The sequence below is a fragment of the Alternaria metachromatica genome (genome assembly GCF_023757995.1).
Source record: "Alternaria metachromatica strain BMP 0045 chromosome Unknown scaffold_16, whole genome shotgun sequence".
NCBI classification, from domain to species: domain Eukaryota; kingdom Fungi; phylum Ascomycota; class Dothideomycetes; order Pleosporales; family Pleosporaceae; genus Alternaria; species Alternaria metachromatica.
The window spans coordinates 51,288-78,870 of NW_026055507.1; the positions used below are offsets into that span (position 1 = coordinate 51,288).

The 27,583-nt window shown below is 53.0% G+C and overlaps 10 protein-coding genes across 10 annotated transcripts; 2 read left to right on the forward strand and 8 right to left on the reverse strand.

Moving 5' to 3' along the window:
- Positions 1-846: 846 nt before the first annotated feature.
- J4E83_006809 (uncharacterized protein) lies at positions 847-2,823 on the reverse strand (the record flags this gene model as incomplete). The annotated part of the gene is made up of 1 exon (XM_049333719.1): positions 847-2,823. One exon carries the CDS (start codon positions 2,821-2,823, stop codon positions 847-849), a length of 1,977 nt encoding a protein of 658 aa, XP_049186975.1.
- A 966-nt stretch (positions 2,824-3,789) lies between these two features.
- Positions 3,790-4,845, reverse strand: J4E83_006810 (uncharacterized protein; the record flags this gene model as incomplete). The annotated part of the gene is made up of 4 exons (XM_049333720.1): positions 3,790-4,149; positions 4,200-4,335; positions 4,396-4,768; positions 4,821-4,845. The coding sequence occupies 4 exons, from the start codon at positions 4,843-4,845 to the stop codon at positions 3,790-3,792; spliced, it is 894 nt and encodes a 297-aa protein (XP_049186976.1).
- A 258-nt stretch (positions 4,846-5,103) lies between these two features.
- J4E83_006811 (uncharacterized protein) lies at positions 5,104-6,051 on the reverse strand (the record flags this gene model as incomplete). The annotated part of the gene is made up of 2 exons (XM_049333721.1): positions 5,104-5,766; positions 5,821-6,051. 2 exons carry the CDS (start codon positions 6,049-6,051, stop codon positions 5,104-5,106), a joined length of 894 nt encoding a protein of 297 aa, XP_049186977.1.
- Positions 6,052-6,581: 530 nt separating this feature from the next.
- Positions 6,582-7,675, forward strand: SPE3 (putrescine aminopropyltransferase; the record flags this gene model as incomplete). Its single annotated transcript, XM_049333722.1, has 4 exons — positions 6,582-6,612; positions 6,680-6,860; positions 6,912-7,300; positions 7,398-7,675. 4 exons carry the CDS (start codon positions 6,582-6,584, stop codon positions 7,673-7,675), a joined length of 879 nt encoding a protein of 292 aa, XP_049186978.1.
- A 1,683-nt stretch (positions 7,676-9,358) lies between these two features.
- On the forward strand, positions 9,359-11,302 carry J4E83_006813 (uncharacterized protein; the record flags this gene model as incomplete). Its single annotated transcript, XM_049333723.1, has 1 exon — positions 9,359-11,302. The coding sequence occupies one exon, from the start codon at positions 9,359-9,361 to the stop codon at positions 11,300-11,302; it is 1,944 nt and encodes a 647-aa protein (XP_049186979.1).
- Positions 11,303-11,763: 461 nt separating this feature from the next.
- J4E83_006814 (uncharacterized protein) lies at positions 11,764-12,687 on the reverse strand (the record flags this gene model as incomplete). Its single annotated transcript, XM_049333724.1, has 2 exons — positions 11,764-12,616; positions 12,668-12,687. 2 exons carry the CDS (start codon positions 12,685-12,687, stop codon positions 11,764-11,766), a joined length of 873 nt encoding a protein of 290 aa, XP_049186980.1.
- Positions 12,688-13,985: 1,298 nt separating this feature from the next.
- J4E83_006815 (uncharacterized protein) lies at positions 13,986-14,660 on the reverse strand (the record flags this gene model as incomplete). The annotated part of the gene is made up of 1 exon (XM_049333725.1): positions 13,986-14,660. The coding sequence occupies one exon, from the start codon at positions 14,658-14,660 to the stop codon at positions 13,986-13,988; it is 675 nt and encodes a 224-aa protein (XP_049186981.1).
- Positions 14,661-15,422: 762 nt separating this feature from the next.
- J4E83_006816 (uncharacterized protein) lies at positions 15,423-16,816 on the reverse strand (the record flags this gene model as incomplete). Its single annotated transcript, XM_049333726.1, has 5 exons — positions 15,423-15,876; positions 15,932-16,028; positions 16,092-16,400; positions 16,454-16,477; positions 16,525-16,816. 5 exons carry the CDS (start codon positions 16,814-16,816, stop codon positions 15,423-15,425), a joined length of 1,176 nt encoding a protein of 391 aa, XP_049186982.1.
- Positions 16,817-21,368: 4,552 nt separating this feature from the next.
- Positions 21,369-25,137, reverse strand: J4E83_006817 (uncharacterized protein; the record flags this gene model as incomplete). Its single annotated transcript, XM_049333727.1, has 3 exons — positions 21,369-22,051; positions 22,101-24,950; positions 25,047-25,137. The coding sequence occupies 3 exons, from the start codon at positions 25,135-25,137 to the stop codon at positions 21,369-21,371; spliced, it is 3,624 nt and encodes a 1,207-aa protein (XP_049186983.1).
- An 856-nt stretch (positions 25,138-25,993) lies between these two features.
- RPL5 (60S ribosomal protein L5) lies at positions 25,994-27,141 on the reverse strand (the record flags this gene model as incomplete). Its single annotated transcript, XM_049333728.1, has 4 exons — positions 25,994-26,660; positions 26,712-26,865; positions 26,916-26,988; positions 27,133-27,141. 4 exons carry the CDS (start codon positions 27,139-27,141, stop codon positions 25,994-25,996), a joined length of 903 nt encoding a protein of 300 aa, XP_049186984.1.
- Between the last annotated feature and the right edge of the window lie 442 nt (positions 27,142-27,583).

Consider the following 27,583-nt stretch of genomic DNA (forward strand, 5'->3'; position numbering starts at 1 on the left):
TGTCAGATAACGCGATTGTATGATGTGTTATTAGAAGTAGGATTATCCCTCTCCCTACGCAACATCATGCGTCTTTTCACCGCCCCCCGTCCGGAGAATAATGGTCTTTCTCGGACTGCGGTGATGGAGGCGCGCGAAGGTGTGGTGAAATTCCATCAGATCCGGTGCCGTGGTTGATCTACCGCTAAATGCGCGTGGCGCGTCGATCAGGTCCTGGCTTGCTTGCTCTTGCGTGCAGCTGCGCACGCATGCCGCACGGGTTGTTGTCTGTCAGGAAGATGACTTTCCCGTATGCACGGCACGTACATGTCATCCTGTGTATGCAAGGGTTTTTGGTAAAAATTGCGCATGCCGTTGACCGCTCGGGCGTGGCGGCGCGGGCATGCGGATGTTCTAAGATTGCCTATCTAATCGCTTCACGTGGATCTTGCGTGTCTTTTTGGATCCGCCTTTTTCGCAGACGCGGGGCCGATGCGGTGTTTGTTCGCGCGATGTAGTGGTGATCTTAGTATTCTGGCGGCGTGCCTGAGGCTGAGTGAAGACAGTAGGCGGCCTTGCTAAGACCTCTCCAAACGGTCCCAAGATCTTGCACGCTGACAGTACTGAAGATGCCCGCATAGACATGTTTGACTTCCAGCAGCTGACAAAACAACTTTGGAAATAGCCTATATGGTAGAGCACCGTTGGCGTACATCGTTAGGGCCGAGATCTCGCTTCCGATGCTCAAAGCCTCGCGAGAGCCTGCCAATATACAGTAGCTACTGGATTAGTCGTCGTACTGGCAGTCATGCATTTTATGGATGCAGCTATCAACCAAGGAAGCCCAACAAAAACGACTCTTCACGCCTAAAAGATATCGAGATCCTCAACCGGCACAGCAGACCCACCCTGCCCTATATCCTTCGTCATCTCACCATACATAACACCATCCAAATAAGTTTCCCCAATGAGCTGATAGCCTCCTCTCTCCAGCGGCCTTAACACCACGGGTACCTTACACCCCAGCAATACAACAACCTTATCCCCCGGCTCTACAGTAGAAGAACCAACCCCGAGATACCCTCCCTCAGTCGTATAAACAAACCTCTCGTAGCAAACCTGACCAGCGCTATGCTCAAGCGCAGTCCACAGCGGGTGAAACGGTGCCGGGATCGAGAAATCGACTTGCCCTTCCTCTCCTGAGGCTTCCGAACTCGACGCTTTATTCTGTGCGTCTATCAAACCCGCCTCGACATGCTCGTGTAGTTCCACGCCATCCAACTTCAAATTGCGCATACTGCGCCATGCACGCTCGAAACCTGACGCACGCATGTAGAACGGAAGGGGAAGAGATTGCGTCTTGGGTTGACTTTCATCAGCCTCGTATGGAGCCGTCGTTTCTCTCAACTCGTGCCACCGTTTCGCGAAGATGGTGTTGAATTCCGATGGAGGAGGACCCCAAGCACCCATACGATTCGTGTGGGCGGTGACTGTCCTCAATAACGCTTCAAACGCACCGACTTGCGTTCCATACGCATTCTTCTTACATTTCGACTGCCGGAGAGACGTCGGGTTTTTCGTGTCTGTCCACCACGGATCGCCCGCGACGCCGTCTACAGTATCGACCACAAGTCCCTTACACCTGAGGAAGATACCCTCTTCCATCTTCTCGCTCGAAATAGTCGCAACAGCAGCCGCACCACTCGCCGCATCGAAAAACGGCCACTGCCTCCCCGTCAACAGCGAACAGAGCATATACTGCGGTTTCGACGGCCCCCAATCCGGCAGCCACGACGGAAGTTTATTATACGTCCGCGGTTGCATTCCCGCCAGACAAACAACATAAAGATCCTGTTTCTGCCGTATAAACTCCTTGAGAAATGTAAACCAAATATCCTCCGCCTGGGCATTATAATCCGGCGGACACAACTGCACCAATTCCGTCCCAGAGAGCCCTATCTTGGCAAACAAATGATCTCGCGGATCCGTCGCATTAGTCAACCTCGTCATCTGCAGCGTCGCTAACGCGGAAAGCTGTTCTCCCTCCTGTAGTCTTCGACGCAGACTCATGAGATTGCGCGCTGGATCGAGGACGCGGGGGTTAATGTCCACGGCGCGTGTCAAAGCCGTCACGCGTTCGTTCTTCGAAGGTGTGAATTCCATGAAGATGAGGTGGTCGGCTGCTTCGAGGGCGTCAGCGGAGAGACGGCGCGTTCCGCAGATGAAGACGACGTCTTTTGCTAGCGCGAATTCTTGTACTATCCAGGCTCTTTTCCACCAGTTTCGCGCCATTAGGGCCCGGAGACCTTCCCATGTGGGGTAGGTATCTGGGTGCATGCCTTCGTTTCCAAGCCATGGGCCGATGCCTTCTTCATCAGCACGACTGGCTAGGTTGGCGAGGAAGTCCATGGCTAGATAACTTCCTTTCGCCGGTGGGCCGAGCCAAGCCCACACATTCGTTGCGTTGGAGAAGATTTGTCGCATGAGTGTGACTTGGACGTTGCGCTCAGGGATGTTGTTTTGATCTATGCACAGCGCGTCGGCCCAGATACACTGCGGGACCTCACGGCGAATAGATCGCAGTGCCTTGGCTAGGTTCTGGTGCAGAAACGTCTCGTGTCCGTCTACATCCACAGACTCGAGTACGTCGTTGCTATTGTAGTCGTTTCCTTCGAGCTTGGACGCCCAGGTATACGATAGTGCGGCGTAGGAAGCTTCGGGGTTGTACACATTATCGTGGAAAACGTGCACTCGCAGTGGGGCTGTTATGGACACTGCAGGGATAAGGATGAGCAGCCGGAACTCGTCCTGAGCTAGAGGTCGGTATTCTAGTAGCGAAGACATGATGATGCGTGCCGTGGAGCTGGCGGTATGCTACTACTAGCCCTGGGATGGCGGTGGGTCATTGCTTCTAAACCCGGGTTGCTGGGAGCCTAGGTCTTTAAACTAGGTAGACACGCGTCGGTGTCGGCTGGCTGTTTGCGGGGTGAGGCTCAAGTGCTGACGGGCGTAGGTGGTGTGATGTCACAGATGTGTGTTACACGAGGGACTGCCTACCTAGGTACGTTCAGCCTTGTCAGTGTGGAGAGGATATTGAGTAAGGCAGTAGATGAAGCCACATACGTTTTGATTAGATACACTTGGTATTTTTCCGTTTGTTGATGTGAAGTGGATGGACTATGCTATCGTGACGTTTACCCCACAGTGACTGTGAAGGACCCTGGTGCACGGGCCTTCCTGATATGGATTCGAGATATCATGCAAGGCTGAGGCATACCTATTTTCGCCCCCACACTCTTGTGTACAGCTGAGTTAGTGGAAGGACTATCAGTGCTTTTAAATCGTCTCTCTTCTCTGCAACCGGAGGGATTCCTTGGGTAAATATTTCGGTAGCTTTGACAGCTGCTAGAGATAACAGTGACATGGGTAGACAGTAGCATGCTTGTATGGTGTCCGGAATGTCAAAGGGGTGTAGAGGTGACAGGCGTTTGGATTGCTATCAATTCCGTTCCAAACCATTGCATGTGCGTTACACGCACATGTTTGCAATGTCGTCTATTTGTTCTTGTAATATTTCTCATTTTCATCATCGCTATCGGATGCCCACGTACCGGCAGCCTTCAAGTCTTGCACCGTCGGATGCGTAAACATATTCGTGATATTTCGTTCCACAGTCGTGGCATTCCGCTTTTCCTAAGTAGCGCCGTCGAATGTTGTCTCTCCAGGCCTGATATTGGGCCCACATTGCATAGCATCCACGTCTTGATACGCCACTCCTGTAGACACCAAGTGCGCAAAAGCGTCCTCCTCCTATGAAGCAACCTCGAACTTTGGTGTGTACTTGGCGGCGGCACTGGCAAACTCGGCCTTCTTGCTCGCCCAATCTGCGACTGCCCTGTGCTGTGGGGCCGATGTTTGCAGCTGTGATTTCAGCTGCTCAGTCTCTTCTTTCTTTCCAAGCAATGTGTTGAGGACGATGAGGTTTGCGATTGTGTCGGCTGAGGTGCCGTCGATAGAAATGGCTTGTTGGAGAGCGGCTTCGGCTTCTGGGAGGCGGCCGAGGTGGATTTCCGATACGGCCTGTGCGACGAGCGAGTGTGGGGAGGTGGATTGAGCGGTCGTGGCTAGTTCTTCGAAGACGTAGAATGCGGACTGATACTTCTCGCCGCCCTGAGTGGTGTCAGTGTTGTGGCATGTGACAGCCGGATTTAGGGACTTACCTCGCGCATGCCAACCCAGCTCTCAGCAATGTTCACTAGCAGACTGTCTTGTGCCCATTTCCGTGCGCGTTGGGCCTCTTTTGCGGCCAGATCTGTGCGGTTTTGTTGGAGGTGGATTTGTACAATGAGTGCTACTCTGTGAGAAGGTTAGTCTTCATGCCTCCGCAAAGTGCATACATAGGAACTGTTAACGTACGCATCTAAGCTGCCCTGGTGCTTGCTCAGCACATCAAGCGCAGCCTCCGTCTCGCCCGCCCTCTCCAAGACGATGCCCGCGCAAAGCTGCACCGTCAGGTTCTCCTGTCCATGTTGCTCTGCCAGCTTCTTCGCCTGATCCACTACGTCTTTGCCCTGCTCACAGTCTGCCAGTAGCTTTACTGCGACCAGATCTGGAGTCTTCTCGGATGCGAGCTCGCTGGAAACGGCTTGTGCTTGGCCCAGTGCGATTTGGCTGCGGAGTTTGAGGACGCGAACGGGCAGCGCATTTGACGCGGAAAAGGACGACGTGTCGAAATCGAGGACTTGCTGGTAGGCGCCGGCATGGAAGGCCGAGTGGATGTTTATGAGCTCTGGACGGTCGTTAGCGGGGCTTGAGCTGGCGTGGCCGGCGCTTTCACGAACCTCCTTCGGGCGAGTAGGGGTCCATGGTTGGAGTATGTGTAAGGTGGCTTTATTGAGTGAGCGACGGGGAGATTTGGTATCAATGGGCTATGGATTGGAGATGCAATCGTGTTGAAGCCAGATTGAGTTTGGCCTGTCTGCTCGGACCCTGCATGACGCTCATTGGCTGCTGCTCCGCAATCCCCATGTGGCAGCAACTATCATGTCAATAGATAGAGGATAAATGCATATGAAGCAACGATTATATCTATCAACACTAAATACTACCCCTAACGACAAGCCGCTACACCCGACGGACAGTAAAGGTCATGAATCTAGTACCCGGAGGCACAAGCGTCGTCTTCATCCTCTTCGATAGATCTTCTTCACCAAGCACAGCTTCAGCCTTCCATTCCGTTCCAGTTTCCTCCCCAACCTGCTCCCACATCCTCGCCCAGGACTCTGGATTGTGCCAAAAAGCAGTCTGCTCTTTCATGAGGTGTGAAAAGCTGCCGGCTTCAGGCTTGCCCCCTTGGCGTCCAACGATGAGACTTCCAGCCACTGGCCTCAACAGTTGGACCACGCGCTTAGCTGCTTTGACCTGACCGTCCCAATCGAACAGGTGGAAGAATGAGGCGGCATTGATGATGTTGATCCTGCCGTCTACCTGCTTCAGCTCCGAGTTGGCGTCGAAGATGTCGGCTTCCATGAAACGTGTCTGCAGAGTTGACTTGTCAAGAAACAGATCATAGCCAAAGCCCCAGAAGTCTATTTTGACATCGGACGCGTACGTGTTCTCCGAGGGCGCGCCGTTGTGCACCAGCTTGCGGATGTCCTGGCCCATACAACATCCAAGGTCGAGGAATTGCTCCCCGTCCTTAATGCGATTGAGGACTTCCTGGTAGGCCGGGTTCTTCTCGATGGAAAAGTTCAAGAAACCCCAATTTCCCAAGCAAGGATACGGGAACTACAAGATCGTTAGTACAGCTCGCTCTTGTTGTGCATGGCAGACTAGACTCACGACCGAGAATGCTTCATCTCTCACACGTTTGATATGCGTGATGATGTCCGCTGATGGTACTTTGCTGTATCCTTCAAACAGATCTCGAGTCTCCGGACTGGGCTCTTCAAGTTGCTTCGTGTACCATGGTAGTAGCTCGGGATCCTTTACATATGCCTTGGTCGCGACGACTTGCTCTACTCTGCTGCGCTCCTCCTGGGCTGGATCTTGCACTGGGACGACTTCGGTCATGTTTGGGCCGCTTCTGAGTGATACCCAGTGGTAATGAAACAACGTGTTGATCTCATTGTGAGCGTTGCGCCCCGGCTCTTTATGCTCCTCCTACCTGCAGTCTACACCCATTTGCGTGTTAGTATGAACCTTGCAGGCTGACGGCCGCCCTCGTTGTCAGCACTGCTTTAGCCACCCTCTACATCAACTCGGTGTCGCATCCGCGCCGTCTGCCCGCGAAAATCACGCAAAGGAGGGACGTGGGATGGCAGCATGAAGTGCAGAGGTGAGATGGAGATAATGCTACCCAATGTAGATGCCTTGCGGCTGGACCTTCCCGGGATGATGGTGGGGGATGGCGGGGCAGGTACGGCGCGCGCGACCAGTGACGTGCATAGGCCTAGAAAATTGTGCCCAACGCAAACACCAGCAAAAACTCCGCCAACCTGAAGGTCCCCATATATATCCGGCGACAGCTCTGTCAATCTGCTGTTTACTCCCGTAGATCACCTTTACTCTATACACCTTTTTCTACACACAAATCCTTCAAGATGCCTGCCATTGAACACCCTACCATCAAGGGTAAGTAAACTCGACTTTTACAGCAGTCATACACTTATAACACTTCAATTGCTGACATTCGGTGTAGATGGCTGGTTCCGCGAGATCTCCGGCATGTGGCCCGGCCAGGCCATGACCCTCCAGGTCAAGGAGGTTCTTCACCACGAGAAGAGCAAGTACCAGGACGTCCTCATCTTCGAGTCGACCAACTACGGTACCGTCCTCGTCCTCGACAACGTCATTCAATGCACCGAGCGCGATGAGTTCTCGTACGTCACAACCGGATGGGAAAACGCGGACAATAGCTAATAGTAGAGCAGATACCAGGAGATGATCACCCATTTGGCCATGAACGCCCACCCCAACCCCGAGAAGGTCTTGGTCATCGGCGGTGGTGACGGTGGTGTCCTCCGTGAGGTCGTCAAGCACGACTGTGTCAAGGAGGCCACCCTCTGCGACATCGACGAGGCTGTCATCCGCCTCTCCAAGCAATACCTCCCCGGCATGTCTGTCGGCTTCGAGCACCCCAAGACCACCACCATCGTCGGCGACGGCTTCAAGTTCCTCGAGGACAAGAAGGGCGAGTTCGACGTCATCATCACCGACTCCAGCGACCCAGAGGGTCCCGCCGAGGCTCTCTTCCAGAAGTCCTACTTCGAGTTGCTCAACGGTGCGCTCCGCGAAGGCGGTGTCATTACCACCCAAGGTTGTAAGCCCTCTCCTAGTCCGCTCAGTTCACGTCCACTTTTCGACCGCCATGCGCCGGAAAGGTGCTGCTTTGGTCAATGGCTAACATTCTTGTATAGCCGAGAACCAATGGCTTCACATGCCCCTCATTGTCAACCTCAAGAAGGCTTGCAAGGAGGTCTTCCCCAACGTCGAGTACGGTTACACCACCATCCCCACCTACCCCTCTGGCCAGATCGGTTTCATGGTCTGCAGCAAGGACGCCAACCGCGACCTCAAGAAGCCCCTTCGCAGCTGGTCTACCGAAGAGGAGGAGCAGCTTTGCAGGTACTACAGCAAGGAGATCCACGAGGCGGCTTTCGTTCTGCCCACATTTGCTCGCAAGGCTCTCCAATAAGCGTCTGGCTTGTCGAATTTCTTTTCGTTACGACCTCACTAGATACCACGATATGTGATGAATATCAAAAGACTGTAAAGTCATACCCAACGAAATATCGATACTTCCGACTGCATACGCTTAGGCGTGATTGTTCTGCTAACTACTAACATTCTACACCAACCCGGCGATATGACAGCCACAAGCGCCTGGTTACCTCTTGCGCTTCGGACCGCACCCCACTTGCCAGCGCACAACAATGCGTCCAACTTCCAGGACATCGGCAGTTGAGGCTCTCGGACGCTTAGTGAGAAATGGTGCCTGGGCAGGCTGTTATCATGCGCGAGTTTCAGCAACCAGCTTGAGCTCTGAGGCAAACACACAGTCGCTGGCCTGTGAGTGGACGGGAACGACACGGAGACGGGCCCTGCAACCATGTCGGTAGCGGTTATGAGCCCACTTCACTCAATGTTCCACGCGACGTGTGCCGTACACGCTTGCCACATTTCCATTCCATGTCTTAGCCATGCGCGGCGTATGAGGTCTGTGGGCCATCGGTACTAACGGCAGCAATGTCATGCAGTCCGCAATCGCCCGGTAGACGTGTCAAAGAGGTCTACATTTAGCGAGGAGTGAGCTGTCTCGTCTAAAACTCTCCTGTACCAGATGAAGATTCGAAGCAACCGATTACTGTTGGCTGCGGACTAGGCCACGTTGGGTCGTTTCGTCCTCCAAATGATCTCGCTAGTACAGCCGACAGATGGCATAACTTTTGCGGTGATGCGATTCGTACTGAATCACGATTACAATTCCCCTTGACTGTAGTACCCGCTGTGGCTTTGTAAACGAAGTGTGGATCAAACACGGAGGGTGTCGGTATGATCCGACAACTGAGACCCGTCGGTGAGCGAGCGCTTCTCGACCACGAACCTCAGGGTCATCGAAGGATTCTGTCAATCCAGCGGTGTGGCCATGCTGTGGAGCGTGCCTGCGAAGACAGGATGACAGGAACTTCTGGGCCGTTGTGATCTGTGTCAAGATCGCGGTTTGGGGTGAAGCGTCGTTCTATGTTTGGCAGATGCTCCGGCGTGGACCCACGAGTTTGTGACACGCGAAGTGTCACAACGTTGCCGGTGGGCTAGCCGCTACAGATGGCGGAATCTTTGGTTTGAGGCTGGCGCATGGGATCGTGATGTGGCACTGCTCCATAATGGCGGTGGCAGAGATGTCATTGAGACGGAGAGTGAATATAGTAGGTCTCGCATCGTGCCTAATACCTGCCTCAAGCTGCACCACCTTCTTTCCCCACCTGCGCCTTCGCTCTTTCGGCCACGACACCGTCGTGCACACTTCGCGTCTTCTTCTTCTTCTTTTCTGTACAAGGTCGAGCCGGGCTCTTCCTTCAATATAATCTTTACTTCCACGACGGGTTACACGATCACCGTTAGCAGCCATCACACAACGTTACGACTCGCGCCCATGCAGTAGTACAATCCCTCGCTTCCTTCCTCTCCTTTTCATTTTGCCTGGAGCATTTATTACCTTTGACCGAACTGTCTGGATACGTTCATCTTTCGCTGTACATACTTTGCGAACACACTTGCCGCCGCAACCGAATAACGACGCCGATTAATATCGCACTCGCCAACCTGCACACCAAGCGCGCTTAACGAAGCTCGATCACTAAGACAGAATCAAGCGACGATGTTATCGGCAACATACCAGAATGGGGAGCCGTTTAGTCCGGCCAAGGTTCATCCGCTCCTGTCCCCACAGGCGCCCAACTCAAGTTTCTCCGACCTTAACCCCGTCGATGCCGATGCCTCATTTAATAATCCCACCCGCCCAGAGTCTCCACAGCCTCCGCAGACCAGCGTCCACTGCCCCCAGGACGCGCCGTATAATGCATCGGTAGTAACGCAAGAAATTGGCGGTACGCCCGCTGCAACACAAGATCCAGCCAGTCTGACTTCGGACGAATCCTCCCGCAACGACGACCCCACCGTTATCACCAAGTCCTCGTCCATCGAGAACCTCTCCGTCCTCCCGCGCGTGCCCTCTTTTGGCGAGCATCGCATCCGGAAGCACCGCAAGAACGCCTGCTCCATCGACTCTGCGATCCCCCGCCAGACCATTCTTAAGGCGTTGCAGTCTCGGCCACCACCATCGTCGACGTCACAGTCCATGGACACCGCCATAATGGAGAGTGCAGGGAAGAGTGCGCGCTCAAAGAGCATCACGCACTCGCAACTCGCAAAGGCGCTCAACGAGCTGGAACTGCATTCGGCCGACCTTTCCGCCAGCAAGATGGCTGCGCTCGCATCACCATGCTTTTTCCACAAGAAGTTTGACAAGGCTGTGAACCTTGGAAAGGTCATGGAAGAGATGGGCGATGCCGAGGACGACACGATATCGCATTCGCGACTCATGCAGACCGCGAACAGCGTCCGTGAGGTCTCGAAGCAGTTGCAGCGCCGACCCATCAAGATGACGGTGCGCAATGTCATGATTGTCACCAAGGCGCGCGATAACAACCTTGTATACCTCACGCGCGAATTGGCAGAATGGCTCATGACGACCTCGCGCTACGGCTCAGACGTGGGAGTGAATGTCTACGTAGACCACAAGCTGCGCAAGTCGAAGCGCTTCGACGCAGCCTCGCTGTTGGCCAAGGACAAACGCTATGAGAACATGCTTCGCTGGTGGACGCCAGATCTATGCTGGGAAACCCCTGAGATCTTCGACCTTGTCCTTACTCTTGGTGGAGACGGCACTGTCCTCTTCACCTCATGGCTCTTCCAGCGCATCGTGCCACCGATCCTCTCCTTCTCACTCGGCAGCCTCGGATTCCTCACCAACTTCGAGTTCGCACAGTACAGGCCCGCGCTCGACAAGATCATGTGCGAAACTGGTATGCGCGTGAACCTACGCATGCGCTTCACATGCACGGTATACCGGTACCAGAAGAACGCCGCCGCCCAGGGCTCACCATCGCACATTGAAGCCGAGCAATTCGAGGTCCTCAACGAGCTCGTCATCGACCGCGGCCCATCGCCCTACGTCTCGAACCTCGAGCTGTACGGCGACAACAACCTGCTGACCGTAGTCCAAGCCGACGGCGTCATCTTCTCCACGCCCACGGGCTCAACCGCCTATTCCCTCTCCGCAGGCGGCTCGCTCGTGCACCCAGACATCCCCGCCATCCTCCTCACCCCCATCTGCCCGCACACCCTCTCCTTCCGCCCCATGCTCCTCAACGACAGCATGCTCCTCCGCATCGCCGTGCCCCTCAAGTCGCGCGCAACCGCCTACTGCGCCTTCGACGGCAAGGGCCGCGTCGAGCTCCGCCAGGGCGACCACGTCACCATCGCCGCGTCCCAGTACCCTTTCCCCACCGTCCTCTCCCAGCCCACCGAGTGGTTCGATAGCATCAGTCGCACGCTCCGCTGGAACTCGCGCGGCGCGACACAGAAAGCGTGGGACGGGGACGAGGATGGCGAGGAAGCTGAGGAGGAAAAAGAACCAGATTTCGACATCGACTTTGATAATGACGACGTTGATCGCGATTCTGGATACAGTGCTGAGGGCAGCACGGTGGATGGCAGGGGCAGTCCGATGAGGAAGGGTGTGGTGCTGCCTTTCTTGTAGGTTGTACCACCCTTGCCTGCCTGCGAAAGAGGTGGATGTGTATATGACGGATAGGGGAACGTTGTCTATTCTCTTCCCACTGGTCATCCACTCACGCATCGTCATTGCTGCTTGGGCGGGTCCCGGTGGTTTCCTTTTTGGTTGTGTATATGATGGTCGTTTGAGTAGACGTCAGTCACATAAGCATGCATCTTTCTACAGCATTTTTTCACGTCATTCGCTTGTGTTGGTTTGTTGGTGAGCGTATATTGCGAGAGCTATGATATCCTTAGAAAGCATGTAGATGAGTTTGGTGGTAGTAGATACTAGATAGTCGTGGTGGTGATGAAATAGAGACGTGGTTGGTTTGGCGCTCTTGCCTGCCTTCCGTTGGCTATGATATGTTCCTGTTCTTCTGATACGTGTCGTATCTTGCCCTTGAATCCATATCTGACTTCTGAGCTTGTCTTTGAGCGCACGATCTATACGCTTGTCCGCCAACACGGCGCCCCAACCTCTGTGTGTAAATGATACGCACACTCATTCTCCGCGAAAACCTCCTTCTGTACACGATCACTGCTACCGCCGCCACCGCCCTGCTGCTCGGTTCCGAACCTGACCACTTTCGCGCCGCCGCCAGAGCTCTGCTTCAAGATACTCTTCGGTTGCCCACCACCCCCAAGCGCCAGCGTCTCTAGCATCTCCTTCCGCTTACCCAACGCAAGCATGACCTCTTTGACAAACTCCATCGGATACCCAACTTCGCTAGCAAAATGTACAAAATCACCGTTTCGCCCAAAGTAAGCCACGGCGTCGACTATCAGTCTGCGAATAGGCGTCTCAGGACTACTACGACTGTAGATGCTACGGACGAGTTCGGACAAGAGTGCGTAAATGAAGGGTGGCGACGAAGTAGAGGGAGTAGTTTCAGCCCAAGCCCTCAGCCGGTCGATAATCGAGGAGGCGATCATGTCCATGAAGCACGTGTCTTTGAAGGTAAGGCCTATCTCCCAGCAGCGGAGCAGATCGGCGTAGTCTTCTTTCGTGGTGATGCCTGGCATAGTCCTCTGACCTCCGGTATGGTTGTTTGTAATGGTCCGCTTTAGTTCCGATGTCGTCTTGACTTGATGGCTTATCAGCCATAGCCAGTACATTTCGAAATGTGGAAGGGAACCGTTCCAGGGTACTTGAATCGATCCATTACTGATATCCTGTAGAAGCGCAAGAAGAAAGCCGGAAGTATTTAGGTTGGAGCTACGGACGGTGTACCTCGCGATCGGTTTAGAAGCGGCGTCGATGATGTACAACTTGATTGCATCCGGGGCTTCGGGAAAGCTGGGTGTAGAGTCAGCGATGGATGGGAAGAAGTAGATGCAAGCGGCTTACCGGAACCTATCTCTGTTCATCTTGTTGGTACTTCCGTTGGATAAATTCGCGCTCTAGTCTTTGACAAGTCGTAGTAATGGCTGTTCTTATCTTGGCTTCTTCTTACATATCTACTAGTACAGTGACTAGTCGCTATGGCAACTACAAGTCGCGAAGGCAGAAGTGAATACCAGCAATTATTCAGCAAAGAGACTGTGTGAGGGGCTGAGTTGGCGGTATTCAAGCCGGTTCCTCCCGATGTGTCAAGATTGGTGGAGTGTCTTCTCTGGAACCGTGGTACTACAACGGAAAACCGTAGAGAACCAGATGACTATCACGACCGGATAAATACTATCCTGCTGCCTGCATGGCATGCAGAAAATCTTTTCAAACAACTTACGTAGCCATATCATCTCACGAGGTCATCTTGAATATCAGACCAACTCAACTTCACCAAAATGTCGCTTCTTCGACCCATGATGCGCACACGCATCTTGAACGCCTCAAGACCACTTTCGCGACAAGTACGAGCGGCGTCTTCTTCTGCAACGCCCGTCTCAAAACGCGTTGGAGAACATATCGCCCACAATCCAGCACTCCACTGCGCCACCTGCCCCTTTATAGCACACGAACGGGTCTACCTCAAAGCGCCTCTAACCGGAGGACCATTCCTGCCAGACGACAAATTGGTCAAAGTGATCGAAAAATACTATGTCACACGCGCAGCCACTCCGCCAACAGACTACTCCGGCGCCGACAGCGAACAAAACTACAATGTCCGCACCAAGAACCTCGAAGCCGCCCGCCGCGAAAGGGAGGATTTGATAAAGAAAATCCTCATCAAGCAGCTTGCTGCAAAACATGAGGTATCTGAGCGCGAGGCGAAACGGGTTGTACGGAGTCTGGTGCATGATGTTGAAAGCGTCCGCGAGCAGACGCAGCGGCAGGAACGGCGGGAGAAGGAACGGCAGAAGAAAGAGCAGAGAAAACAGAGGGACTACGAGAGAGAGTCTCGTGTAACATTTCGTGTTGTCATGCTCGGACTGGGTATAGGTTTTATCGGGATGTCCTACTTGTTTGAATCGCTATGAGCGGAGAGATGGAAGTAGGTGGTAATATGGACATAGATTGAGACTATCAAGACACGGAAGTCGGTAAAGGTGGTGGGCGTGGTGGGATTGGTTGGTAAACTTGCATTGATACACTTCACTCAAATAAACTTTGGTCCTGGGGATGTTTGCGCTTGGTGAGCGTTGCAACTGCCCTCTCGCAGTAACCATAACTTCATTTTCCCTTTTCTACCCGTCTCCGGCACACATATGTAGCCTATTACTTCCAATTATTTGCACCCCACATCCCAGTGTGTTCCTGGCAATGCATGGTTGGAGATTTGCTCAAATGTGAATATGTCCATCTCATTGTAAAAGTCCAAAACGGCTGTCGTTGGTATGGTGAACCATCCAAAGTATCGCTGCGGACCAACCCGGGCATTCTTTGGCACAGCAGCAACAGGGTCATACTTCGCGTCCGCAACTTTCAGCAGATTGAGGTCAGGATCTTGTAGCACTTGAGCATCCGCTAACAGAAAGATGGTAGTACCCCAGTTGTTGCGCTGTAACCCCCTCATCGGTTGGCCCCCACTTCCTTCCCGATACACTTGCCGGAGGTCTTCCAGTGTCAATCCGTTCAAGGTGGTGGGAAGGGAGCGTGCATCGAGTCGAAACCGATCCCTTGCCTTCGTGACAGCGTCAGGCTTCTTGTCCGCCTCCTCCAGTTCGGCGAGACCTTTTTCCACACCGTCGGTGATGTTTTTAAGCAGCTTTGTCCACTGCTCATCAGATCCAGGGCCATAGTATGTTCTGTAAATCGTGTAGCCCCAATGCTCCAGAAACTGTTCCATAAACTGGTTTTTGTCCTCTTGCGACTTGTCATCCCAATCTTCAGGGTACGCGTGGAGCTGGTCGACTCTTGGATACGTGTACAGGTGGTCGACAAACTTTGTGATTTGTTCCATAGCGGCGGGGAAGATAGAGGTGAGGAGTGGCTTGGGCAGATGTGTACGTATGATTGAGTGTTGGTAGACGTAGATGGTTTCTGGAAAGGCGAAATAGGTGGAGTCGAAGTAGTAAATAAGAGCAATCTGTTCAGCATGTTAAGACGCTGTTATCACGGGCGTTACTACCGTTGCAGCCTTGCGCTAGTATGAGATAGGTTAGGTGGTATGTGGCACGGTAAACGAAGCTGATGTACCAGGCTACTACATGCGCATGGCTACAAACTCTGACGAATGCCGCAGGTGTCTGGAGCAGACGTGGGATTCCACGATGACTGATAGAGTGAGAAACGTGCATGCGAAGTCATGAACGTTGCTTGCTGTGTTGATGTCGAGTGAGGTAAAAACGGAAGGAAGTCCCCGCCGCTCGTTATCATTATGATTAGACACTACAACATTCTAGCTAGACTGTGCAACACGATGGTCTTACTACTGCTATCCTCAGCACATGACCAAACTGTTCCTCCTGTATCGGCTGCACACCATGTCCCAGCATCCTTGTCGTGGCACAATCCAATGAGTTCGTTGAAAATCCGCACAAGTACTCCATGCTGCAACCCTAAAGTAGGCTCAAAGTTCCCAAAACTGGCGCGGGCGCCGGTGGCATCGAGTACTAGTCGATTGGAAGAATTTCCGTAGTGCGGTCTGCCGCGATGCGAAGGCTTGAGCTGTACTGCATCCATTATCGAAGCAAGTATTGCGAAGAAATCGATCGAGTCGACATCACCAATGTCCCCGCTTCTCTACGAGCACAGCCTCATCGTCAGTGTGGTAACTCTCTGCAACCTCTGTCGTGCCGTCCAAGCTCTTCGTCTCCGGCTCCTCAATGACAATCACCGGTCGGTTCGTCCCACTATAGCTGTCCGTGTTCCCCTTGGAGATATCCACCTCGACACGCGAAGGTTGACGCCCCCTGTTTGGGAATGGGTTGGCCTCGGATGTCACGGTGTAGTGTGTCGTTGCCTTGATGTTGCCGACGCTGCCGAGCTGGACACTGCCGCGATTGGAGACGAAGGTATTGTGATAAGATTCTGATGCATAGGTAGACGGGTCCTTGAACTCGTGTACTGCGCCGGTTCGGGTGAAGTTCGAGATGGCAATGCGTCTGATCAGGTTGGCCATGGCCATTTCGATGTTGAGCTTGACGAGGTAGCACAGCGAGTGGAATTGGACGTAGCTAAGATGGCGAATCGTTAGAACAGAGCTAGACAAATAGGTGAAGAATAACTTACACGAAGGCTTTGGGAATAGCGGTAGCGGCGATAAGCATAATATCCATTAGAATCGACAGAACGATGATGCGCTGGTTGAATTGAACGATTTTGTTGTCTGAATGTAAGTATAACTGTCAGCGCTAACCTTGTAGTGTAGCATGCGCATGGACTGGCTTACACTTCGTGAGACCGTTGCGGATCAAATTGTTCTTCACCATTCTCAAGAAGTACCAGTTGAGCGCCAAATCGATAATGAGGAATAGACACTTCTCAGTGCGATCCCAAGCCGCTGAGATGAACTCCCAATAGTGGCTAATTTGCATCCGGGCTGGGATCCAAATAATGAAGCCGCTGATGATCACTACCGTGATATAGACAGTTACTGCGATAAAAATGTTGTCGCCGTGCTTGCGGTTAACATCAATAACTCTGATGCGATTGACGATAATCTGGAAAAGAAGCATGACCTGGAAGCTCCAGCAGGCCACTATGCAGCATTAGTGATGTAGTGGAAGGATCAATTCGGTAGATGCAACTTACAGATTCCAAAGTAGAAAGCAAAGCCTGCAAACTATCAATACAGTGTCTTCGGGGGCATGGATGACACTCACTCGCTGGAATGTGTTTCAGCACATGCAGGTAGCCAACAAGACCCAACGCAAAACAAGCCCCCAGCTCCAACCAGGCCATCCATAAATAAGGACTTCGAATCGGAGTTTTCGCCAATTTGGTTTGATGGTAGATCTGCCACAAAGCGAGTATAACGTTTGCCAACGTGAGGGCCCATGGAATGGAAGCGACAAGGACATCGAGATTGGTGAACTCGTCTTCTGTGTAATCGGGTGAGATGAGTGGTCCCCAAGGCTCGCTCACGACACCGGGTCGGTAAAGATCGTTCAGCATGGCGTCTACTGGAGGCGCTCTCGTAGCGAATGAGTGTTGTTTGTGACTACGAGAGTGGACTGGATGCTGCTCAAGATACAGATGCTGGCCCGCGAGGCATAGTTAAAGGATCTCAAACACCATCTGCGGAGATGCTCCCGAGTTCATGGCACCGACAAAGTTTAGCCATGCACGATCTTGATGGTATTTGTGGGCGGGAAGTTTAAACACGCACCATCATGATGGTGCCTGTGGACGGGAATCGGCATCTCGCCAACATAGCGTCGATCGGAACTGCATCCGCTGCCACGTGCTGGAGAATGTCTAGAACGTACTCTGGACAAGTTTAAACTTTTGACGAATGCGAAAGTTCCTACGGTGCGACTCTTGTATTAGTCTAGAGATGGAACATTGTCGGGGTTATCTCTTAACGCTTTCAACAGGGCAACAGATGACGACAAGTTCATGTGGCTGGAGACGTTGGCTTGGGCAGTCGGCAAATGCCTAGCGTCACCGTCGAGTGAATGTCCACATTCCTACCCTCCAACCTATCCTCAAGGTGCGCAATGGAAACAACAGACATTTTGGGTGATGGGGCGTGTCAGTAATCCCTTGGTAAGGGTAGTGTTGCTGCTGTTGCTGCCTCCGTTAGACCGCTCCTACCCTGAACGCTCGTCATTCAACTGTCATTCGGCATCAATAGGAAAGCCCGGCAACATGCTATTTTCCCCAGCAGCCCAAAGACATCATCATGAATTTTGCTAGTTAATGGCCCCTGAAAGTGTTTTGAGGCTCAAAATCTACCAAAAAAGCAATTATCAGGTACACCATCGGACCCCCGAGGCGCGCTAAGGTGGCTCACATCTCGGCCTGACACGATCCGGGGTCCTCCCGAGGTCTTTCAGGACGCACGTCAACCCTGTCCAAATCAGCATGTGCCTGAAGTTTCACGTGGTAGATACTCGCCAAAGGCAGCATACTATTATAGTGTGGCGTTAGAACATGCGGGTAGATCCTGGAGAACAGTCCGCCTGTGGCTGATTCGTCATGAGGAAGATACCTAACTAATCGGTGGCGTAATCGACAGGAAGTCGTTGAAGACTCAAGATTCGGAGTCGCGTGGATATCTGAGAACAGTTGGCCGGCGTCCCAGTCTGGCGTTCATGGAGCACAGCCCGCTCGCGTCCCATTCGCCATGAGATGACGGGGACGGATCGGTGGCGTAATCGACAGGAAGTCGTTGAAGGACCCAGACTCCGGCTTCCGTCGCCGAATATTTGAGAACCCGTTAGCGGCCGTCTACCAACACGCTAGAACGACTTACTCCCCCATCTGGGCGCGGCATAAATCGCCGAAGGCCAGTAAAGGTAGGTGTAGTCGCGTTCACTACCATTGCCAGATGCGTTCTTCGTGTTTCGTATTTCGTGTCTTCGTCAGACCCTGAACGCTACCAGAATGCAGTTGGGCGGCAGCCACCAAACTGCTACATGCTAAGAGTCTTGCGAAATACGAAATACGACTGCACCTGGTGCTACTATACCTAGTCGTAGACCCGTTCACGAACCATCTGTTTGACTTTCTCATCTGTCTGGTAATCTCGTCAGTGGCTCTTGTCTACGTTCAACCAAGTCGGTCCAGCGAATTTGTCAACACCCCATCGGCGCTTCAACATCCCTAGTTCAACCACCTGGGCAGCCATGACAAAATCCTATCAAAGCTATCGCAATCATACGGCGAACCAAGATTTCATCTTAACAACCAGCCCGGGCTGAATTCATGTCCCGATCAGTGCCAAAGACGCACGAAGGGTGGGCAATAGGCATACGATGTCATGGACGTTGCTCGTTGTGTTGAGAAGGAGAGCAGTCAAAGCGGAAGGGGGTCTCTACATGGCTCCAAGCCCAATCCGGGTGCTACAAAACATCACTCATAACAAAGTTGCCAGTATCTTTTTCTTTCTTCATCCGTTTCCTGAGATCTTTCGGCGCGGAGAAAACACCACTCTAGTACATGAACGGTGCCAGCACGGAGCAAGCTCCATAGTGCGTTAAGAAACTCTTTTTAGTATTTGGAAAGAAAGAAGATGATTTTGAAGTTGGAGAGAGGACTGCGCAAAGGACAGAGTTTATATAGTGAGTCCCACGGACGTTGCCAGACTATGCTTCAAGTAGAAGTATCGTTCAGATCCATGGAATGGAGCTGGAAATCATCGACTCAGGTTCATACACCACCTGTGCAGTGCTCCAAGACAGTTCATGTCAGGGTCGTTGCTGATTTCGAAGTCGCGACATGGAGGAAGTATACCCAAGTTTGGCGGAGGCATTCCATATCTACATACTCCATGTTTTCGGAATCAGCGGCTTCTCACGCTCTTCTCAAGTGGTGGGATTTTGCAGGATACCCAGGAAGCTCTTCATGGTCCTGTCGTAGTACACTTTGTGTCATGAACATTGAAACCAACGCTTTAAGACTAACCGTGCGCGCTACAACATGAAGCCTTCGGGTCAATATTTTCTTTTCCGACATGGCAAAGAATGCTCAGACTGGCAGAGGCGAACCATAAGCAGCTGCATCTTCTATTTTGGATGCCGGCCAGGGAAGAGAACCGGAGCGCCGAACAGCATGAGGGGAAAGAGTGATATTTTTGGTAGTTTCGCAGCTTTTTGCTGAAGATGGTGTAAAAGAAGAGATCAGTACACTTGCGGCAACAAGAATCTTTTATACACAGCTCGCGCTAATACCAACGTGGCGAGCAGGCAGAGTCTGAGACGTAGCGACATTAATGTAGGCGGTGGACTTTTTAGAGTGTAGAAAACACCCTCGACCGCATCGATGCATTCGGTGTGGGGTTTGGAGGCTGCTTCCGGAACATGAAAGTTCTTATTACACCATTTTGAAGTAAGTGTACAACAGAAGCATTAGAAATTCGTTTCCATAGACTTCTTGTTTCTGATTTTCAGATGGATGGATAAGTCGAGCCACCAAAGCACTCCACACTCCATGCCCGGTGAAGATAGGCCTTTTAACCACATGCGGCGGTATCTCTCCATCACGTTCAATTTGGCTCATTCTGCCTCTCTGACCATGTCCATAATGGCAGTCGAATTTTGTCGACTCGAACAGCACGGACAGGTCATGCATATACCGGTGGTCGGTTTTGAGACTTGTGTCGCAAGAAAAGAGTCTCGCACAGACATGTCTTCGTCGTATACATGCTTTGGTAAAGGTTCCTTCTTCTGTAAGGTGATGAGGGAGAAGAAGAGAATCAAATCGAGAGTTTATACACTCGACGAGAAGACCAGGGAAAGACGGGCAAACCATGAACGGATAATGTAGACTTTTTGGACGGCATAAAACACTGCTCGACAAGCTTTGGTGCAGACCATGTAGATTTTAGAACCTGGTTTGATGTCGCAAAGCACCACCCAGCACATGGCTCTGACAAAATTTGTTTTTGGGAACAGCAGACGGAGGTTTCTCATACGACGTGACTGTTCAGTTTTTTATTTTTTGGGGTTCGAAATGAGAGGAGCACGCCTGTACTTTGTACCCGCGCGTGAGGGCCGAGTCCATCAGTGCGTATAAAAGGGGGTTTGGAAATTGTAGAAAGAACGCAGACTAGCTCCAGACATAGAACAACAGACAACAAATTTTGGTTTCCACAATAGACTAGAGAGCGATAGAGAAAGAGAGAAGAGAGCAGCTCAAGAACAGCTTTTATACCCGTCAAGCTAGCTTGCTAGTAGACCAAACGGGTTCAAAGCTCCTCTCATCATACTACTCCACGGCGATTATGATCAAGAAAAGTAGCCGCACATGCACCAGTCGTGCGTAGTTTTTAGAGACCCGAGAGCATCTCATAGCTTCCACATATCCTTTTTTTGGCATCTCCGTTTCTTCGAAAATCTGCAAAGCCGAAGTCTTTCCCATGAAGCATTTGAAGCATTTCTTTCAGAAGAAACAAATACCATGAGTTCCAATGAGGACTGTTTTTGGCCATCATGTCGAAGCCTGGAATTCAGTTTTGTTGTGGTAGAAAGCGGAGGAAGGCGAGGAAGAAGCCATGACGCTGATGGGAACGTTTTTGAATGAAGCTTTGAAAGAGCAGGACAGCAGACAGACTCATCGGAGTGCGGCGGCGTTATTTTGATAATCTTGTAGAAAGTGTGCGATGAAGAATGAAAGCATGTAGGAGACAGAAGGACGTTTTTATACCCAATACTGCGATCACGAGACCGTCACGTGAAGTGCGGGAAGCTGCATCCATCCATCGATGCGGAACGGGCGACAAGCCGAAAGCAGAAAAGACGGGTCGTAGCGGTCTGAACCAATACCAAAGTGACAGTAATGTATAATGAGAATTCGAATGAAAACGCCATACATGGCGCTGTGCTAGCCATCACGGCTCTATGTTACAAATATACAAAGAATGAACACCTTGAGCTGCTGGCGAGCGCGCTGCAGCGCCACAACCACCATTCTCAGCTCATGTCGGCAGTTTGGATATTACACTGATTCCACGCCCGATACTCCCAGCCTTCCCACCCCTACCTCAACGCCCCGTCCCTAAAACTCAATCCTCAATAGCAAAATCATCCCCACCATCCGCCTCCGCACTCTCCCTCCCCTTCTCGCCCGGCGCAAAAATATCCGGATTACGATTCTTCAACGCCGCAATTTGACTCTCCTTGAATAATTTAAACTGCTCTGGGTCTTCCTTCTCCAAATTCCTCAGCTCTTCGGCGTTCTCTACGACGCTGTTGAAAGCCTGTTCCCAGCCTTTGCCCTCAATCATATGCCTCATCTCGTCGCCGCTGTAGTTCTGGAAGTATGCGCGTAGGGTGCGAAGGTGTTCGGGAAGACCTTGGTCATCTGCCGTGCCGGAGATGAAGGAGACGTGGTTTTCGGAGACGTCGGGAGTCGTGGGGCGGGACGGGTTAAAAAGACCGGTGCGGACGCGGTGGCCGAAGCGGTGGAGTCGTCCTTCTTCGAGGGACATGTGCCGGGATGCGAGGGAGACGTCGGAGTTGTGGCGCGAGCGCAGGGTGGAGGATTCGTCCTCGTCGGATTGATCGGCGGTGAAGTCTGTTGAGACGCTGTTCTCGAGTGTCGGTACGAAGGAGGTAGGTGGTGAGCTGCTGAGTTTGGAGCTCGTAGTGGAAGCGGCATCGGATGGCTGGAGACGTGTCTCTGGGTATTCGTCTTCGAAGCGTTGGATCATGCCTTGGAGTGTGGTATCCAGGAAAAGTAAACGGCCTATCAGGATGTTAGCATATCAACATGATGGAAAGGTGGTAAAGCTTACGGTAGTTCAGGTCATTGTCACTCTTCGCCTCTCTGATAAGTGCAGGCTGAATTCTTGACCGTGTGTTTCGCGCAGTCTCGAGAAGATCCTTGGACATGGCTCTGGCCTTGCTCGGTTCTTCAAGCACTGGTACCCTGTTCCTGCTTCTAGGAGTAGAGGTACCACTTGCTGGGACAGACACCCTTCGGAGATCGTTTTCTTTGTGTGAAAGACAGTAGCTAAGCGCCTTCGCAATTCCTGTGCCTCCCACAATGTAGTCATTATCTGCAGCATTGGACACGTTGTCAGTATCCTTGTAATTGTCTTCCATACCGACAAAGTGCAGCAAGATGTCTGGAACCTCAACTTGCTTCGGTGCTGCTCGAAGCTCTGGTACTTCATTGATGGATTCGATGTTGCGCAAGCAGTATGCGACGACTTGTTTGGCGAGAGCTTTGATGACTTCGCCTTGTTCTGGAGCTGGGACATCGACATCGACACAGATGAGCGATTTGGACAGCTTGGCCGCCAGAGTGAGTGATGCATACAGCGCAGCAGCTTCTTCTTGTGTCTCCTCGTCGGTCGAACTAGCGACGCGTGTTATCTCAGGGTTCTCGAGAATGTTGATGTGTGCAATGTGTGGACAGTCCGGCAGAATCTCCGCGATAGCGATCGCATCTTCCGGCTTCATATCGACATTCATGAGATGTATGCGTTTCAGCTCTTTGAACTGAGGCATGTACTTTCTAAGGAGAGACAGGGATGTTTGGCCCATGAAGAGGCCTCTGTTGTGCGAGAGATCCAGAAATCTGAAGGAAGGGAGATTGATGAGAGTCGGAATAAGTGTCTTGAGAGCGTCCGGGGTGAGATTGGTATCCTGTAGGCACAGCGCCCAGAGTGGGCTGTTCGGGCAGGCCTTGATACTTTCGCAAATCTTGTCCATCAATGATCTCAGGTCGTTCCCTCCAATGTCAATACCCTGACAAACACCAGAGCGCAAGTAGTGTAGGACGTGTTCCAGGCCTTCCGCGTCGATGTCGTTCGTCGCCAGACTAAGACGTGTGATACCGCTGATGACGCAACCGTCAATGATTTTCCGGATGCTTGACGAAGTGAGGTTACATTCAGCCATGGCTAGCTCTTGAAGTTCTGAACCGCCCAGTCGTTCCGAAATGGCCTTGGAGAATATTTCGGCTACATCTGCCGATTTAGCGTCCTTGGTGGGTGACGGCGCCTGTGTGCTGTTCGTGGGCGAGGAAGCCACCTGCGGGCGAGACTTGGGAAACGGTATCATCGACACGTCGACCGCCATGATGGACTTGCACATGTATAGGAACAGAGCGATGTGTTTCCAGCCTTCAGCGGTGATCTTTGGGTTGTTCTTGAGAACCAGCTTCTTGACTGCGCATGAGCCTTGCTGGCACAGCCCGTCCTGTGTTCCGTCGTTGGATAGATCACGTCGTTTCGGCGGCTCAGGAACCTTGGCAGCCAGGAGACCAGCGAGTATGACCCGTATCTTCTCGTCATTCAGATCCGCGTCTTCCAAAAACAATTTCTTCACAGGTACGATGGCGAGCCAGTCCGACAGCGTCAAAACGTCGGCCAGCTGCAACCTCGACCCTGTCAGGTCCAGACAGGTGACAACTCCTGGCTGAACAACGGAGCACGCGCGTGGTGCCGCAAGCTGGTCGCTGATGCGTTTGAGAATGGGGGATTCGCGGAGCTGGCAACATCTTCGGTAAATACGCAGCGGGTCGATCGTCGGGCGGTCTTGAGCGCGAGGGGTCGGCGCTCCAGTCGCAGCAGGTACTCCTTCGGCACTGGCGCTGTCGTCGTCTCGAGTAAGCTCCATGGGGATTGTGCCATTCTCCTCGGCCTTCTTGCGTTTCTTCTCTTTCCGCTCTTTGCGCTCAGCCTCGGATCGCTTCTTCTTCTCCTTCTTCCGGCTCGGCTCCTGCTTGTCCTCGTGCACGACTGTTCCCTCTGGGTTCGACTCGGAATCGTTGCCGACGACTTCGTGGGCGATGGAGACGACACCGTCTTTGTCCTTTTCCTCCGCCACGGCATCCGGGTTTTTGAGTGCCTCACCCTCGCCGCGCTCTTTCAGCTTCTTTTCCTTGCGCTTGGTCTTGTCGTCTGTCTCGACGTCGTCCTTGTACTTGGGTCCACCAGCAATCTCAACGTCGACACAGAATGCCACCTTGCGCAACTTGTTCTGATCCAGCTCCGGGACTAGACATCGCTCTCGGTTGGGGTCGACGTTCATGATCTTGCGCGGGCACATGCCGCCGTTCGGGTAGACCTTGCCAGCGGTGCCGACCTGGGTTCCGGATGACAGGCGTCGCAACACGTTCCCCACGAACGAGCTCTTAGGCTGCTGCGGTATGTAGGGCTCGGGCGCGCCATTAGTGCCTCCCGAAGCTGCCTGTATGCCGTTCAGGGCGCCGTTGGCCGAGGGTGACGCGTTGGCTGTGCCGTTAGCAGCAGCGGGCGAGCCCTGGGCCTGGGTGTGTGTTGTTGCGGCGGGCGAGTTTTGCGACGAGAACTTGGAGCTGATGCTGTTCATCCACGAGTTGCGTCGCGAGCTGTTCTTCGCGTCGGGTGGCGTCGTGCCGCTGCCATTCTTGTCGGTACTGCCGCGGCCAAGCAGCGCTGGACGCTTCGGTATCTTTTGTGGAGGAGTTGGGCCAGCGGCCGCAGCTGGGGGCGGTCGCGGCGGCGATGCGGGTCTCGTAGGCGCCGGTGTCGGCTCATTATTTTGCTGCTCGTCGTGGCGGGGTCTGGCGGGTAGGCCACCATGCGACGATGTCTTGGGCGGCGCATCTCTGGTCAGGCCGGGCGACGAGGGCGCCTGCTGGCGATGGTGATGGTCTGCTCAGGCGCGACATGTTAGTAGCCTCTCAAGCTCAGGGTTGCGCCGCAAAGCCGAGACGTCTCCACCCAGCAGGGTAAGCGGGCCTCACGTACCTCTAGTCGAGTGATGCAGCCATGATACATCAACACCGTGAATGTCTTCCATGGCGGACGCGGTATCGCCGGGTGTTTGTACGGCTGTCATTGCGTATATAGGCCTCTCGCCATGCGTCAGGGTTGCAGACGGCCTCGGTGAGGCGGACGGAAGTCAGCGGGGTTTCTGCTTCCACGAGAATCCGCCGATTGGAAATGCTGCAAACTCTCTCAGATAACGTGTTCCGTGCGACTTCAACGACTCGCTGCGCTCGAGGCTGACGGCTGCGTGATTTCTGGGAGCTGCTCTGTGCGATCTTCGGCCGATGCGATGTTATGGCGAACGTGCACTGCAAGCTGTGGGAGCCGGCCGATGACGAAAGGTGTCGGCTGATTGCGCTTCGGGTCTCCTTCTCCTCTCCACACCAAGCTCTATCGCGCACTCAATCCTGCCGAACATCATGATCGACTGCGAGGATGGACTATATACCCGTCTGCCCTCTTCCTTGAAACGAACCTAATCGCAACATATCCACATGCCTCACTCTGCTGCTGGCTGATGTCTCCGCGGAGGAGTAAAGCGTTGACTACCGACTGTCCCCTCAGTGCCGCTGAAACACCTGACCGTCATGGCCACACAAAAACAGCAACCCGTGCTTGTCTTTCCACATGGTCAAACCCGCGACAGCACGCCATGTGGTGTCGGCCACTACCGACCACACGCGCGTGTCACATGTTGCTATTTGAGAACACTTCACACACGCTGAACAGGAGGGGCACATTGTTTGGGGGGTATCTTGTTGTGGTAGCCAATCGCGGCTTGCCGTCTCGTCATCTCATTGAGGTCGTGAGGCTAAGTACAGTAGATGTATCCTGCAAAGGCAGGCATCCTTTCCATGTCATCCCCAGACGCCAGAGCCGTGCTTTTGTCATGATAGAACAAAGTAGGAACAAGAGAAAGGAACAGCCTAAGCAGTGATCTCGGCGATCTTGGCCTTGACGCGCTCCTCCTTCTCGGCCTTGGTGAGCTTCTTGCTCCTGTACTTCTGCGACTCGGCCTTCCACTCGTCCTTGGACTTCTTGGGGGCCTCGCCCTCCTCCTTCTTCCAGGGGTCCTCACGGATCTGCTTGTGTGCGTCCTGGTACAGCTCCTCAAGACCGTCAGCCTCGATGTCGTCATCGATATAGCCGCTGAACTGAGACTTGTAGCGCTCCTCGTCGTCGTCGGCGAGAGTCTCCATGTACTCAGCGACGTGACCACCGAAGATGTACTTGCGGAGGGTCTCGGCGTCGAGCTCCTTGCCTTCCATGTCGTATCCGGGGAAGCGGTTCTCGGAGTGGGGGACGAAGACACCACCGTCGGAGCAGCCCTTCATGGCACCGAAGACACGGGCACCGGTGGAGGTGCGGGTGAGACCGACATCCAAGAAGACCTTGAATGGGCGGCGCTCCTCGCCGTCAACCTCGGCGGCCTCGGTGAGGGTGAACTCACCGTCAGCCTCCTCTACACCAACGAAGTCCTCGTCAAGCTCGAGCTTCTTGAGGACACGGCGGGCAAGGAGAAGACCGGTGGCGTAGGCGGCGGACCAGTTGGTAAGACCGTGAGTGATGCCGTAAGCCTTGAGCTCGTGGGCACTGGATTGTTGTTAGTCGAGTGTCTGCAGAAACAGAGTCGCTGGGACGTACTAAGCAGCCATGAAGACCTTGTCACCGCCAATCTCGGAGTGGACGACCTGGCAGATGATGTCCTTGTTGGTGAAACGGACGACGAGGCGGTACTTGGGCGCATTGTACTTGTTCTTGGCCTGGGTGATCAACCGTTTACGGGCGTAGTAGTCGGCTGCAGATTGTCAGAGATGTCGCGATTTGAACAGTAGGATCAACACGTACTCTTTCCCTGCCTGCGGCGCTTGTACTTGACTTGGTACCGCGAGAAGTAGGCATCGTTCTTCTGGAGCTTGGACTTTTGACAGAGTCAGCGATTGGCGCTTCAAACCCGCATTCGAAGCATCTCGCAAAGACTCCACTCGACTTTCGTCGAAGCGGGGTTGCCGTATGGCAATGGAATGGAGGGGTGCATTGCGGGCGCAATTCAGGGCGTACTTACGAAAGGCATCTTGACCTGCTGTTAGTTGAACTGGCTGGAGAGAAAGTTCGGTGTTGCAGAACGACGATATTGAAGTGGGCAGGAGGCGCTCGGACCATGCCTTAAGCGATGCGCAAGTCGCGACTTCCCCAAGTTCCCAGGTGGGTGACCATGCGACTAGCATGAGGTGGGTGACCACGTCTAAGCATCATCCAAGGATGATTCTAAACAGTGATTGTAGAGACATGTAGAACTCCAAGAAATGAACGGCTTCTGGGTGCAGTCATGTCAATTATCCTGTATGGGTTATTGACGTTGAAACCTCATTCGTACGCCAGCTCTGCAGCGCCATGAGATGTGTAGCATATCAGACATGCTGTACATTGCTTTTGTTCTTCGCTTGTTATCATTCTACAGTTATCTCGTAATCTCGGAGACATGAAGTGACGCATTTCAAGTTGTTGTGAGCCTC